The following is a 14035-nucleotide window of genomic DNA, read 5'->3' on the forward strand; positions in this document are numbered from 1 at the left end:
ATTTAGTCTCAATTGTCCATTAAATAAATTGAATCTCTAGTAAAATATGATTATGTATTTGTTTTCAACTTTTTACTTTTACAAATAACGCTTAACAAATATCTATATACATTTATTTTTAGCATTTTGCTAATTTTTTTTCCAAGGGGTCAACTCTTAGAAACAGATTGACTAGTTCAGAAGAGATGTATTTTTAAAGCTGTTGAGATATACAATATCTTTAACTAGTTTTTACTACCAGCAACAGTATACAACAGTGCCCTTTTCCTATACTTTCACCAACATTTAGTATTTTTAACATTTATCAGTATCATTTAATATTTTATCATTCAGTGATTTATAATTTATCATTTAATATTTTAAACAATATCAGTAGTTAATATTTATAGCATTTATATTAGTATATAGCTTATAAATATAATACATATGTTAGTATGTGTATATGTGTATGCATTATTTTCAAAATAAATTTGATACACATAAAATGGTATCTTATTTTCATTTGAATCTTCTATAACATTAAATACTTTACAATTGTTATGTAGTATTTTATGAATTGCTTAGTCATTGATAGTCACCCAGTTTTTATTTAAAGGGGTTTACCTTTTCTTTTTAATTTATAATAGTCTATAACATACCAGTTTTATCCCCTGTCATATACTGTAAATGTGTTCTTCTCCAGTTTGAGAAAGAATAATTTGGGGGGGGGGCAGTGGAGGTAATTCGTTTTTTATGTGATTTATTTATTTTAATGGTACTGGCGATTGAACCCAGGACCTCATGCGTGCTAAGCACGCGCTTTACCACTGAGCTATACCCTCCCCGACCGAGAAAAAATAATTTTAAAAAAGAAAAATTAGCTTTGTAAATTTTAAACTTAAAGAGAGCTGTATGATTCTTATATGAATAATCACTTTTTTTGCCCTTCTTTAGGTTTTTTTCCTACCGTTAAGTAACACCATCCTCAGCTGTTTTAAAGATAACTCCATCTTCGCCTGGGAATGCGATACTCTTATTTGCAAATACCAACTGCCAGCTCCACCTGAAAGCTCTAATATACTCTACAAAGTGTTCGCTGTGACCAGGTAACGTCCATTTTAAAACACTGATGATTTTTAAGAAATTTAACTTCCAGTGAAATTTTACAAATTCTCATTCAGTATTTTATTGTCATGAGAAAAAATTTTCTTTAAATTTAAATGTGGTCTAAGATATGATACGTTTTTTTACTTGTTGTGGAAAATATATGCAGAAATAGAAAAGTATTTGAAACCCTATCATAAGCGTCAATAGCCCCTCTGTTTTATCTATAACTCTACTTAATACTTCTCTACTGTGTTACAAAGCAAAGCCCAGTGTATCATTTCGCGCACAAATATCTCAATGTGTATCTCTAAAGGATCAGGACCCTTTTTGAAACAGAACCCTGGTACTATCATCATCCTTTTGAAAATGCATAATTTAATTTTATCATATCTAGTTATTATTTGGATTTCCCTGATTTGTCTAATAATTGCTTTTTATGATTGGTTTGTCCAAATCAGGAACAAAATAAGGTTCCTACATTGCCTTGGTTGAAATATCTCTCTTTTTATATTTTCCTTGCAGTTTATTTGTTAAAAAATTGGTCATTTGTCCTGTAGTTTTCTATATTCTGGATTTTGCAATTTGCATCCCTGTGGTGCTGTTTAGTATGACCCTCTCTGATCAGTATTTAGTATAAACTGGTTACACCTATATTTCCCAGAAGTTAGGGGCTTGATCTGATCTGGTTGGATTTGGGGGCAAGAAGACGTTATAGGTGGTTTGTGTGCTTCCATCAGGAGGAACACAGACCTCTCTTATGATGTTAGTGGCTATTGATGATCATTACCTAGATCCTGTGTTGCACTGGAGTTTAGCAAGATGGTGCAATTCTAATTCTGTCTTTCCTTCTCCCTTATAAACTGAAACTTCCTGTAGAAAGAAATTTCCTCTCATCAACTCTTTGATTACTTTGTTGTATGGTTTGTAAAGGAAAGGCAGGACAAATGCTTGATTTCTTCCTCTATTAAAAATTTTTTTTTTCAAAATAATAGATTAGTTTATTGGCATCTTCAATGGTGGCCAGTGAGTTTTTTGTCTTTAATCTTTGTAAACATAGTTGACATGATTTACTCCATTATAGTTACTATCCTTAGTGATGCTCCAGTTCTCTCATCTCTGACCAGTGGCATCCTCTTCAGGTCGGCTTTGAACCTGTTTGATACAACCCCAGGCTTATGTGATAGCTCTCATTCTTTCTAGTTTGGTGAGATGTTCCAGTCTTGTGTATTTCCTGTCCCAAACCTGGAATCAGCCATTTCTCTAAGGAGCATGGGTTCATTTTAGTGGGAAATGATATATTGACACCTGACCTGGGTGCTCAGTTCTCACTGTGACTAGCTTGGTCATTGTTTCCAGCCGTCTTCAATGGAAAGAGCTAGGCAATGGACCTTATTTCCTCTCTTTCTCTCACCTTCTTAGTTATCAGTAAATCCCATCAACTCTATCAGACTGTATCTTGAATTAGTCTGCTTTCTTTTGTCCATTGCTCCAGCTTTACCCTAGTCCAAGGTTCCCTAGTCTTTTTCAGGCTACTGTAATAGCCTCCTTAATTGGTCTCCCTGCTTTCAATCTTATTTCCTAAAGTCAGTCTCTACAAAGCAGATAGGGTAGTCTTCTTAAATCATTGAGTCAGGCCATGTCATTTCCCTATTGAAGTCCCTGAAAGGCTTTCCCACTGCTCTCAGAATACAGTCCAGTTCATTTACCTTCCTCTAGACTGAAAATCCCGTAAGAACAGGGGTCTTAACTGTTGTCTTGTTCACCACTGGGTCCCTGCCACCTGGAGTGAAACCTGGCTTATAGTGGGCGCTTTACAGGCCATGGTGAATGAATGAGCAGCAGCCTTGCAGATCAGTGCAGCTTATTCTTTCTGTACCTTCTAAACATAAAGTAGCTTTCTTCAAGGAAAGAAAGTCTGGGCTTTTTGGTTTCTCATATCGCAATGTTGTTATCAATTCAGTATAGTTATGTGCGAAATACAGAAAGTTGGATAGTGGTAAGTGACTTTGAGATTGTGCTATAAAACATAAATGTTATTCAGAAACCCCCAGTCAAGTCATCAAACAAGCAATTGTTAAGCCAATATCTTAGCACAAGAGGTAAAAATACATATATATATATATACACACACTATAAATACATATATTTATATATATATACACACACTATAAACCTGAGTTTTCCTATGTGGTAGCCACTGGGTGCCTGGGACTTTTCAAATCAATAAAAATTAAACAAAGAATTAATGTCCTCGGAAGCACAAGCCACATTTTAGTTCTAAATGATCACATGTGGCTAGTAGTGACTGTGTTGGACGACATAGACGTGGAACATTGCCATCATACTGGATCATATTGGACAGTGCTGCTGTAGGTAACTCATCTAGTCTTTTTCATCTTCTTGTCACGTAGAGATGGTCGAATCCTGGCTGCTGGGGGCAAATCAAATCATCTTCATCTGTGGTGCCTGGAAGCTAAACACCTATTTAGAATTATACAGATGCCCACTAAAGTTCGAGCCATTCGCCATCTAGAATTTCTTCCTGATAGTTTTGATGCTGGTTCCAATCAGGTTAGTAACAATAATTAGTAACGCTGTACTTTTTTAGGAAGCTCATATTAATTTCTGACCTTTATTAGTTCTCTTATTTAACTTGTACCCTGCCTGTTACAAGGATTTGAAATTGCTCATATCTTTGTAAAGAGTCTGTAGATTGAAAACAAAAGTAAAAATCTGGTTCTGTATATTACTGATAATTTACTTTTTCTCTAAAATCAGTATACTTTATATTGTGTCATGCTTTGTGGTTTAAAGGGTGATTGAACATGTTATTTTTTATTTGATCCTTAAAGAATTATTTGAACATAGGCAGGGAGGGCATTCTCACCATTGTGCAAGTTGTGACACTGAAGCTTAGAAACATTAAGTGACTTGTCAGCACTCCTGTTCATTTTAAGGATTAAAGGTAGGACTAGAACTGAAATTCTCTCACTTTGCTGCACTGTGTTTTATCTGCCATACCTGGTTGCCTCAATCCTAAGAAACCTGTTTGCTTTCTGTCCTGCCTTAGTTTACACAGTGCTCCCCCCGCCACGCACCTTTTTTCTTTTTAATAGTTGAGTAATTGAACCTTAACTTTCTTATTTTAAATTGACTATCTTGGGTCTTGCACATGAACAAATTATATATACATATATATACACACACATGTATATATAAATTATACATATGTGTTTTATGTATATATGTATAATATGTGTGTATATTTATCATGTCTGTGTTAAGTTTTTTGAGTTGATGATGCTTAAACATGGTTAAAAACATTAAAAAAAAAAGGCATAAAGTGAAATCTTACTCCTCTCTCCCGCTTGCCCAGTTACTCACTCTCCGTAACCACCGTTGTTATATAATCTTGTTTTTCCCAGTTTTTTACACAGCTTTGCACCTTGTTTTTCCTTCACTTAATTTACCTTGAAGATTGTTCTATATCAGCACAGAACTTCATTCTTTTTTTTTTCACAGCTGCATATGTTTTTTTAACGCATCCTTTATTATTAGGCATTTAACCTATTTTTAGTCCTTTTCTATTACAAATGATGCTGCACTGAATACCTTTTGCACATGTTATTTCGTACATCCTGTCTGTAGGATAAAATCCCAGAGTTAAAATAGTGGTACAAGAGTTATGTGCATCTGTAGTTTTGATAGATCCTGCCAAACTACCTTCCAGAGAGATTGCTTCTACTGTGAAGGAGGGGGTTTCCTACCATCTGACCAACAGAAGGATGCTCTGTTTAGATTGTCACCTTCAAATTGCCTCTAACTACCTCCAAACCGTAGTCTTTCATATAACAAGGGACATTAGCATTTCACAAAATTACGAGGTGGCACTGCTTACCAGCCACTGGCCCTGGGAAAGGAACCTGCATGTGGACAGGGCAGTAGAGGAGCTTATTTTTTGTATATGTTTAAGCTTTTTCAGTACATTTAAAATTTTTCAAATTGTATGAGTTAAAACTAACTTTTCCCTCCTTAAAAGACTAGCTTCTCTCTTACCCCTACACTGTCTTTGCAGCTCACAGACATCCTCTCTCCACCCGCCAGGGGCTCATTTCAGTCCCAGATTTGTGTGGCAGCAGCAGGACAGATGTTAGCTCTGCTCAGGCTGGGGATGGGGAAGGGGAACAGACACTGCACCCTCCTTGCTCCTGATGGCCAGTGTGGAGTCAAAGTGAAGGACTGTGATCACCTGTGTTCCCTCTGGAGGGAGCGTGGAGATAAGCCTGCCTGTGGGAAGGGAGGATTCTTAGGTGACCTTTCTGTAGTCACCCAGGACGGGCTCCTTACTGGCTCTGGTTAGAGCCAGGCTTCTCTGGACCTGACCAGTGCGAATCTACATGAGCCAGAATTAGGGATTTTAAAATATATGATGGCTCTCTGTGAGTATAATCTCTGACTGTCCTCCCCTCAAAAAAATACACACACACACACACACATAAAAAAACACACGTGCGTGCCTGTGTAGTTTGACTTTCAGACATTTGACCCTTTTTTTCGCTGAGGTGTAATTGACATACAACATTGTATTAGTTTCAGGGGTGCAACATGGTGATTCAGTACTTGTCTACATAGTGAAATGATCGAAGTAAGTCTAGGCAACATCTGAGACTTTGAAATGTGTTTATGTTGTTTCTCTCTACTCTTAGGTTCTTGGAGTGCTAAGTCAGGATGGTATTATGAGGTTTGTTAATACACAGACTTGTAAACTTCTCTTTGAAATTGGGAGCCTTGATGAAGGAATTAGTTCTTCAGTAATTAGCCCACATGGACGGTACATTGCATCTATTATGGAAAATGGAAGTCTGAACATATACTCAGTTCAGGCTTTAACAAAAGAAATAAATAAGGTATGTTATCAAGTAAGCAATGTCTTTTTTTAAGAGTTAAATGTTGTTTCATCAAAAATAAAAACTTAATGCTACAGTATTCTAACTTCCTTGCACCCTATCCATTTTTCTGAATTTTGTTGTTGTTGTTCTTACTCCCAGAGCCACAGCTCCAGCTTTTCCCACCTGTGCTCCATTCTTAAATTCACATCTTTGTAGAAGGTATCTGTTTGGTGTCCCTGTCCCGTTCAAGGTGCGCCTCTGATCTGCTTCTCACAAGGGGTCTTCAATCCAGTCTCTTCATTTCTGTCTTTCTTCCCCTCTTATAGGCTAGACACCTTGGGCCTCTATGACTGTTTCTGTTCCCAGATCTCTATGACTGTTATTTCCCAGATCTGGTCGACGCCAAGTCATGTAGTCCTTAAATGTGAAGTGTCTAAAATGTGCTGCCTGTTCTCCGTGTCCCTGTTGGCCATCCACGTACTGGTGCTCATTAATAGCTCTCAAATTATAGTCATTTAAATAAATATACCAAAACTCAGAGCCCTCAGTGTCTGCCCTGCCCGTCAGTCCATCTTTTTATATAACATTTCTCAAAAATAGTACTTTCATCACCAATTCTAAAATAATGCTACTTTAGTGCCTTCCCTTTCCTATTGCATTAAGTCCAAACTCTTCTGCCTGGCTCTCCAGGTCCTCGCTCATCTTTGTCTTCTCTACGTAACGTATTTCCCCATACTTTCAACTTCCCTCATTGTCCCCCATAGATACCATTGTCATTTCTACATCTGTTACTACATTATTCATTGTGTCTAAAATATACTTCCCTCCTGTCTTACGGTTATCTGAAATTTCCCCAGCTGGTGTCAAGTCCAGTGGTTCTTTGGGAGCCTTTCCAAGTCTGGGCTTGTATCATTTGCATCACGGGACTCTGGTGACCACCAGTCTAACCATTTCATTTTACAGGAGGGGCAGTTCACTCCCCAGCCTGATAACACAGCCAGTCATTAGCAGGCCCAGGAGTTCTGGTCTTGATATGACAATCTCTTTGTTATGTCCCTGCTCCTTTTTATTTATTTATTTTTTCAGTTAGACTGGTAGTAAGTTCTTACTATATACAAAATAAAAAGATACAGATAAGCAAGCAGATAAATAAGTCTCACCGTTCTCAGATAATTTTGAAACGTATACCTTTTTTTCCATGTGTATAATTATATACAGCCAATCCTTATTCTTCATGGATTCTGTATTTATGAATTTGCCTACTGGTGAAAATTTATCTGTGACTCTTTTTTTGTTGTTGAGGTGGGAAGTAATTAGGTTGATTGATTTAAATGGAGGTCCTGGGGATTGAACCCCAGACCTCATGCCTACTAAGCATGCGCTCTACCACTTGAGCTATCCCCTTCCCCCTTACCTGTGACTCTAAAATCAGCCCTCACTGCATATTCACAGGCATGCGTGCCGTGCAGAGCAGGAGAAAGTCTGAGCTGCCTATCATCCGGTTCCCAGCTTAGGTCAAACAAGGCAGCCTCTGCCTTCCCATTCCAGCACTCATACTGGGGACAAGTGTCCTTTTCTTTCTCTACTGAGTGCCACATTCTTCACATTTTTTCTGCTTTTTGTTGGTGATTTTGCTCTTTAAAATGGCCCCCAAGCGCAGTGCAGGGGTGCGGTCTAGTGTCCTAATCACACAAGGCCTGTGAGGTGTCCTGGGGAGAACATAACGATGTTAGAGAAGCTTCCAGGCCCAGCTTCCAGGGCTTTTGGCGTGAGTTCAATGTTAATGAGTCAATACTCTGTAGTAAATTAGTGTCTTTAAACAGAAACACACAAAACAAAATTACATGTTGAATAGTTGACAAGAACGTGGCTAGAGGCTCAGAGGGACCTAACTCCGTGTTTCTCCTGGAGCAGTGATTCCATATTCACTACCTTGGTGTTTGTGGTGACTCTGTGGAACACAACTGCCACAAACAATGAGACTCTGCTGTGTGTGTGCACGCGCGTATTTTCTTTAAATGTATGGAATTATACTCTACTGTTCTCATAAACTTAAAAATTTTTAATAACATGTTATTTGCTCTTAATGAGTTTTTAGCCTAGTGAATGTCTCAAGAGCTAGGTGAATGTTATTCATAGAGAGCGATCTGAGAAAAAGCAAGGTAAGTGTGAGTCATTGGCTTCCTTTCTGGTATTTGTTAAGCAGATTGAGATCAGAAAAGCTAGCTTATTGCAGAAGTAGGATGATTTTTTTTGGACACCTGACAAGCACCACCAGTGTCTTTTTGGCTGTTCCAGGACTATAAAAATGCCCAGGTGTATACAAAACTTACTACCCATGCCGCATTCCTTCAAGTCCCACTTTCTTGCCATTGGAGAATTTCTGGTATTGATGAGCTCACAGTAAGTAAGCACATCCTTACTTACACGTTGAGGTTTTAACACTGCTAAGGTATGGCAGTTGGGGTCGTATCTCAGGATCCAGCTTTGGGGAGATTCCTTCATGGAAGAGCCATGAAAAATGGCACTAGAACAGATCTTTTAATAAAGATTTAGAAAAACGGATTGAGGTTAGAGAGAAGATAGTTCAAGGATATAAAGATGGGCAATATTCAGAAGTCAGACTACTATTAATTACATTTCATAAAGAATTAAATCATAGAGTAAGTGGTCATTGTACTTCTTTTGGTCAGAGCTATTGTTATATTTCACATTACCCTTGTAATCTTTCTAGATGTGAATAACAGTGTATCCTAGAAAAACACTATTAAAAAAACTTTGTAGGTGCAGTTAAAACGTTAAATACTTTTCATAATAATTTTAAAACAAAAGTATAGTATCAGTGCCATGTGTATTTATATTACCTATTCTATATATAATTTTACAGTGTTGTGTATCATATGTGCTAAAAGTTGACAATAAGGAATACTTTCTTGGTCTCCTATAATAGGCTGCAGGTTTCAAAAGCAGAAATCCTCAACTTTTGACGGCAACATGAGAAAAATCTTTGTTGGAAACCTCAAAGTAGTCTTTTAATAGTCTGCTATTTAAAGAGTCAAAATGTTTGCTTTGTTCTATTTATTTCTTTTGGGGGCAAGTTGAGGGGAGGAGGTCAAAAAAGTTTGATTTCTGCTTCAAAGAGCTTGCTCAGAGGTGGCGATTCATGTTCATTGTTCGTCATTGTGGAAGCACACTGTTCTGACTTTCATGACAGTTTGAATTCAAGGTGATGTGTGTAATGTGTGTGTTTCTGAAATCCGATATGTTCATTTGGACATTTGGGGTATTCCTTGTGTTCTTGTTCTCATATGAAAGAAATTGGCACTTTGGTTTCAAGAAAATCTTAAAAAATCACAGATCCGCCCTGTCTTTGATCTGGGTCTGGGCTAATTACTGAGGAAACATTCAGCAATAATGGTCTCAAGCATTTAAATACCTTGTGAAAGTCATTGTACTTTAACCATGTTTAGAACTCAGGAAGCCTGAGTTACCTTATCTGCTCATTTCCTTTGAACAAGGAAGATCTTTTTATTTCAAAAAGAGTGTTATTCATAGAGAAAATGTCTCAGTGAATCATTTTACCTTAAGTAAATTGAAGTTGTTGGGGCTTATTTTCCTGTTGGATAGGCCCCCTAAAAGTGAGGGTTTGGTATCTAAGTCTTGCTATCTGAACTGCCTATTAGGTGGTTGATGTAGTGAGGACTAACGTCCATCTCCATGTAGATTAAAAACTGTGACCAAGGACAGAGAGACTGAGTCCCATGCTTTCAGAGAAGAGGCATCTGACTGTTTCCCTCTAAGGGACTTCACTTGAACCCAAAGACTATTTAGGGTGCTTCTCTCAGCATTCTGGAGCGAGCCACGTGTGTAACTGCCTTCTCTGCAAGTTATCACCTTACCACTCACTTTATCATGCAAGTGTAAAAAATAGATTGATACAAATAATTTAAGGCCAGCTTTCAAGGAATAATTAAATTCTGTTTATCGTTGTTAATCATGAATCTTTATGACATTCTTCAAAGGAATTTGACAGAAAATTGCTTTGATTCTCAATTGCTTCGAGTCGACAAGGAACATTCTTGGATATTTTATTTACACTTTTTGTCCAAAGGATAATTATATATATTAAGGCACATTACTAGATTGACCAAAACGAATTTTGTAAGTCATATGTTAACAGGTCTATTTTGCAAGGATAGCCACTGGATTTTTTCGCCCTCTTTTAGCCACCTCCTCCTTTAGTGAAAATGATTGAAGATTTGCCTAAGAAGAAAGTGAATTCTGGTGATCTTAAGGTGAAGGTGAAGTCAGGAAGAATACAGCGGCCGGCAAAATCAAGAGAAAGCAAAGCACAAACCAGGATATTGAAACAAGACCTGGCTGGCAATTTTGAAAATAAAGAGGTAAGAATATCTGAAACCTGTGTCATAACTTTGCTGTAGACGAGTCTCCTGACTTCTAGGCTGTCATCACTCTTCCCTCTCTTAGGAATTGAAGGAAAGTTATATGAAGACAGTTGTAACTGAAATATAATATGCTTATAAAACTTTTTAGTATAAAATTAATGCATGTTTATGGTTTTTTAAAAAAGTCAAACAGTATAGAATTGCACTGTCCAGTAGGCTGGCCACGAGTCACATGTGGCTTGGTCTGAATTAAGATGTGGTCTATGTGTGAAATGCACATCAGATATTGAAATTATATTATGAACAAAAGAATGTAAAATATTTTTCTAATTGAAGTATAGTTGATTTATAGTATTACAGTAGTATAACATAGTGATTCAATATTTTTATAGATTATACTCCATTTAAAGTTATTTAAAAATATTGGTTATATTCCAATATATCCTTGTAGCTTACTTATATGTTGTAGTTGGTACCTCTTAATCCCTTACCCCTAAAGAATGTAAAATATCTTATTAAGTAATAATTTTATGCTGATTATATGTTGAAATGGTAATATTTTTATTACACTAGATTAAATAAATGCATTAAAGTTGATTTTACCTGCTTTTTATTTTTTTAACATGGTTTCTAGAAAACTTAAAATTTCCTTAAGAAATTTTCTTAAGAAAATTTAAATGTAATTTAAAAAATTACAGTTGTCTCTTTCATTACCTGTTAGACAATGCTGGTTTAGAAGGTTGTAAAGGGGAAAAATAAAGACATACTTTTCTTCCTCCCCGTTCCCTAGCCCACTCTTCATTGCACTCCCCAGAGGTGACCATTGTTAATAGTTGTTGACATCCTTTCAGAAATTTTCTCTGTATAAGCATATGTATATCTGTGTCTGTTACTTTTTTATTTTTATATTTTTATATAGATGGAATCATACTATAGTGCGTTTATAACTTGCTCTTGCCACTTACCAGGTTGAATATCTATTTATATTACTGCATGCAGTGCTACAATGTTTTAAAAACACTTGCGTGGCATTGCATTTGTGGGTATACCTTAATTTATCTCACCGGGACTCTGCTGACTGGCATCGGGTTCTATCATCAGTCCTCTGATAACACAGCCTGTGATGCAGTGGATATTCTTGTACTGTTATCTTTGAACATTTGCACAAATGTATCTTTAGAAGTAGAATTTTTAAGTCAGAGTGTGTGCATAAAAATTCTGATAGTAGTAGCCAAACTGATCTTCAGAAAGAATGTTCTGATTTCCCTTTTTGCCTTGTTTGAGATGATCTGTTACTGTGTGTGTGAGAGAGAGGGATTTATTCAAGAAAAACTTAGAAACAGCCAAAATGTCTAACAGTAAGTAACTAATCATATAAATTATTGTAGAGCCATACGCTAGGACTATTTAAGAGGAAAGGGAAATAATTATATTATGTTAAATATAAAAAATTAACTACAACTATATGCTTGGGCATCAGTTAATTTAAAAAAGATACGAGTACTTATGTATTATTTCTGAAACTCCATAAAAAAGATCAAAATACTAATAGAATTGCCCGTCTGTTTCAGTCGGTTTTATTTTCCTCCTTAGACATATTTTTTGTAGTTTCCTACTATTCTGTGAAAGGCATATATTGCTTTGGAATTGAAAGACAATAACAACATTAATAGAGAAGCTGCTAACATTTTCAGGGACTTTTACAACTTTTTGTTGATATTAAATCAATAAATGCGCAGCTCAGTACATTTTTAGATTGACTACATCTGTATTACCAGCACTCAGATCAAAAACTGGGCTATTCCCAGCACCCCAGAAGCCCCTGACTGCTCCTTCCAGGCACTTTTGTCCATCCCCAAGGATAACTGCTCTCTGCATTTTAACGTCATGGATTAGTTCTGCCTTTTTTGTACTTATGTACATTCAGTTGGTACTCTTGTGTGTCTGGCCTCTTTCAGTTAACAATATGTTTGAGAAATCTGTGTAGCTGTAAACCGTTCACTCACAGGTTTATTCCATCGTGTGAATAAACCAAACTCTGTCCATTCTGCTGTTGATAGGCATTTGGGTAGTTGCCTGCTTTTCTTGCCATTAGAAACAGTGCTGCTGTGAACATTCTAGTTCATCTCTGGTGAACATAAGGACATGTTCTGTTGGGTATAAACCTAGGAATGGAATTACTGGCTTATGGGCTGTGCATATGCTCAGCTTTAGTGAATACTGTCAGATAGTTTCCCAGGTGGTTGATTAAAACAATCTATATTCCCACCAAGAGGTGTTTCAGAGTTCTAGTTGCTCCATATTCTCACTGACTCTTGGTAATTTTCACATTAATTTCAACAGCCTCTTTTCTTCTATAAGCATTTTTAAAATGTGAAACTTGCGTCAAAAGAAGAATGTGTAAAGTGTTGTCTATCAGGGAAATTCATTAGGAATTCAATACCCAGGATTTTTCCTGGAGGCTGGTTGTATAGGCACCTTCCAGGTAGTGCATTTCGAAATTCCAGACTCCACGAGGAAAGCAGGCGTTCAGCGGGAACCGCAGCGTGCAGTTTAGGCGCAGTGAGCCACTCTCACTGGTTCTGGGAACTTCCTCGAAAGCCAGGTGTCTAGACACTAGACAAGAGCCAGCTTTCAAGCAGGCCTTTCTAAGGATGGCAGTCTCAGACCTGCTGTGTTAACTCTTTTCTGGGCCTGCTCAGATCCACATGACGAAATAGAGTGTTGCCAGTAGCTGTGCAGTCAGTCCCCTGAGTGCTTATCCCCAGTCACATTTCTCTTCCCCGTCCCATAGAGGTTGCCATTGTCCTCACTTCTGTGTTAATCGTGTCCTTGGTTTTCTGTGTAATTATATCACCAATACAATGTAACCCTAAACAAAATATTGTTTAGTTTTAAAAAAGTAAGAAACAGGCACAAACCTAGCTGTGTGAAGACTGGGCGGAATTGGCCCTGTTGGTTGAATGCTCTAATGAGGAAATGAGCTGAGTGGTATTTCTGAGACATGGTCTGGCTTCAGATTTCCTGAGAGTGTACTGGAGCCTTTTCTGGGACAGCGAGTGGATGTGGTCATGATTGATTTCTGGGAAATAAAGGGACACTGTGGTCAGGGCATCTGGCAGCAGTCCAGTGTGGATCAAAGCGGGCTATGTCAGGGAGTCCCTGGACAAAAATAACCAGGAATGGCTTAAAAAACAAAAAAACAAAAAACCTATATCCAGCTCTAAGCAGTAGGTCAAAGGAGAACACTTCTATGAACAATGCATGTCCTCAGCTAATCGTGAAGTAGGAACTTCATCAGCTCAGGGTCTAGACAAGAAAACAGGTAAAACTCCGGCCAATTCACCTGAGCTCTCTGTCCTTTGTTAAAGAGGCTTCAGTGGCAGCAGGTGTCTTGGTGATGACCTCAGTGAACGTGTCTCTCTCTCACGGACTGTATTGCTCTGGTCTGGACTAGTTGCCTTCAATGTCCAGTGTGTGGCTCTCAAATGGGGAATCTTCATTCACTGTCATTTTGGGCTTTCCCCTCACCTCCCTCCTACATTTTTGGGTTCACTGTTTCTTATAGTAAAAAAGAGCACTGAACTAAGAAAATCTGGCTTTGGATCTTCAGCCAAGACTTAACAGGTGCGTGCCCTTGAGCAAGTCACCGAA

At 37.5% G+C, this 14035-nt stretch overlaps 1 protein-coding gene across 4 annotated transcripts in view; it reads left to right on the forward strand.

Moving 5' to 3' along the window:
* The window catches only part of TBC1D31 (TBC1 domain family member 31), a 59446-nt gene that overhangs the window by 16418 nt on the left and 28993 nt on the right, over window positions 1–14035 (forward strand). For all 4 annotated transcript variants that reach the window (XM_074353012.1, XM_074353013.1, XM_074353011.1 and 1 more), the window contains exons 5-8: window positions 934–1085; window positions 3498–3657; window positions 5793–5993; window positions 10202–10378. In XM_074353012.1, the coding sequence (XP_074209113.1) occupies window positions 934–1085; window positions 3498–3657; window positions 5793–5993; window positions 10202–10378 (690 nt within the window). The remainder of the gene's footprint in view (window positions 1–933; window positions 1086–3497; window positions 3658–5792; window positions 5994–10201; window positions 10379–14035) is intronic.

The sequence above is a fragment of the Camelus bactrianus genome, chromosome 25, assembly GCF_048773025.1.
Source record: "Camelus bactrianus isolate YW-2024 breed Bactrian camel chromosome 25, ASM4877302v1, whole genome shotgun sequence".
NCBI classification, from domain to species: Eukaryota; Metazoa; Chordata; class Mammalia; order Artiodactyla; family Camelidae; genus Camelus; species Camelus bactrianus.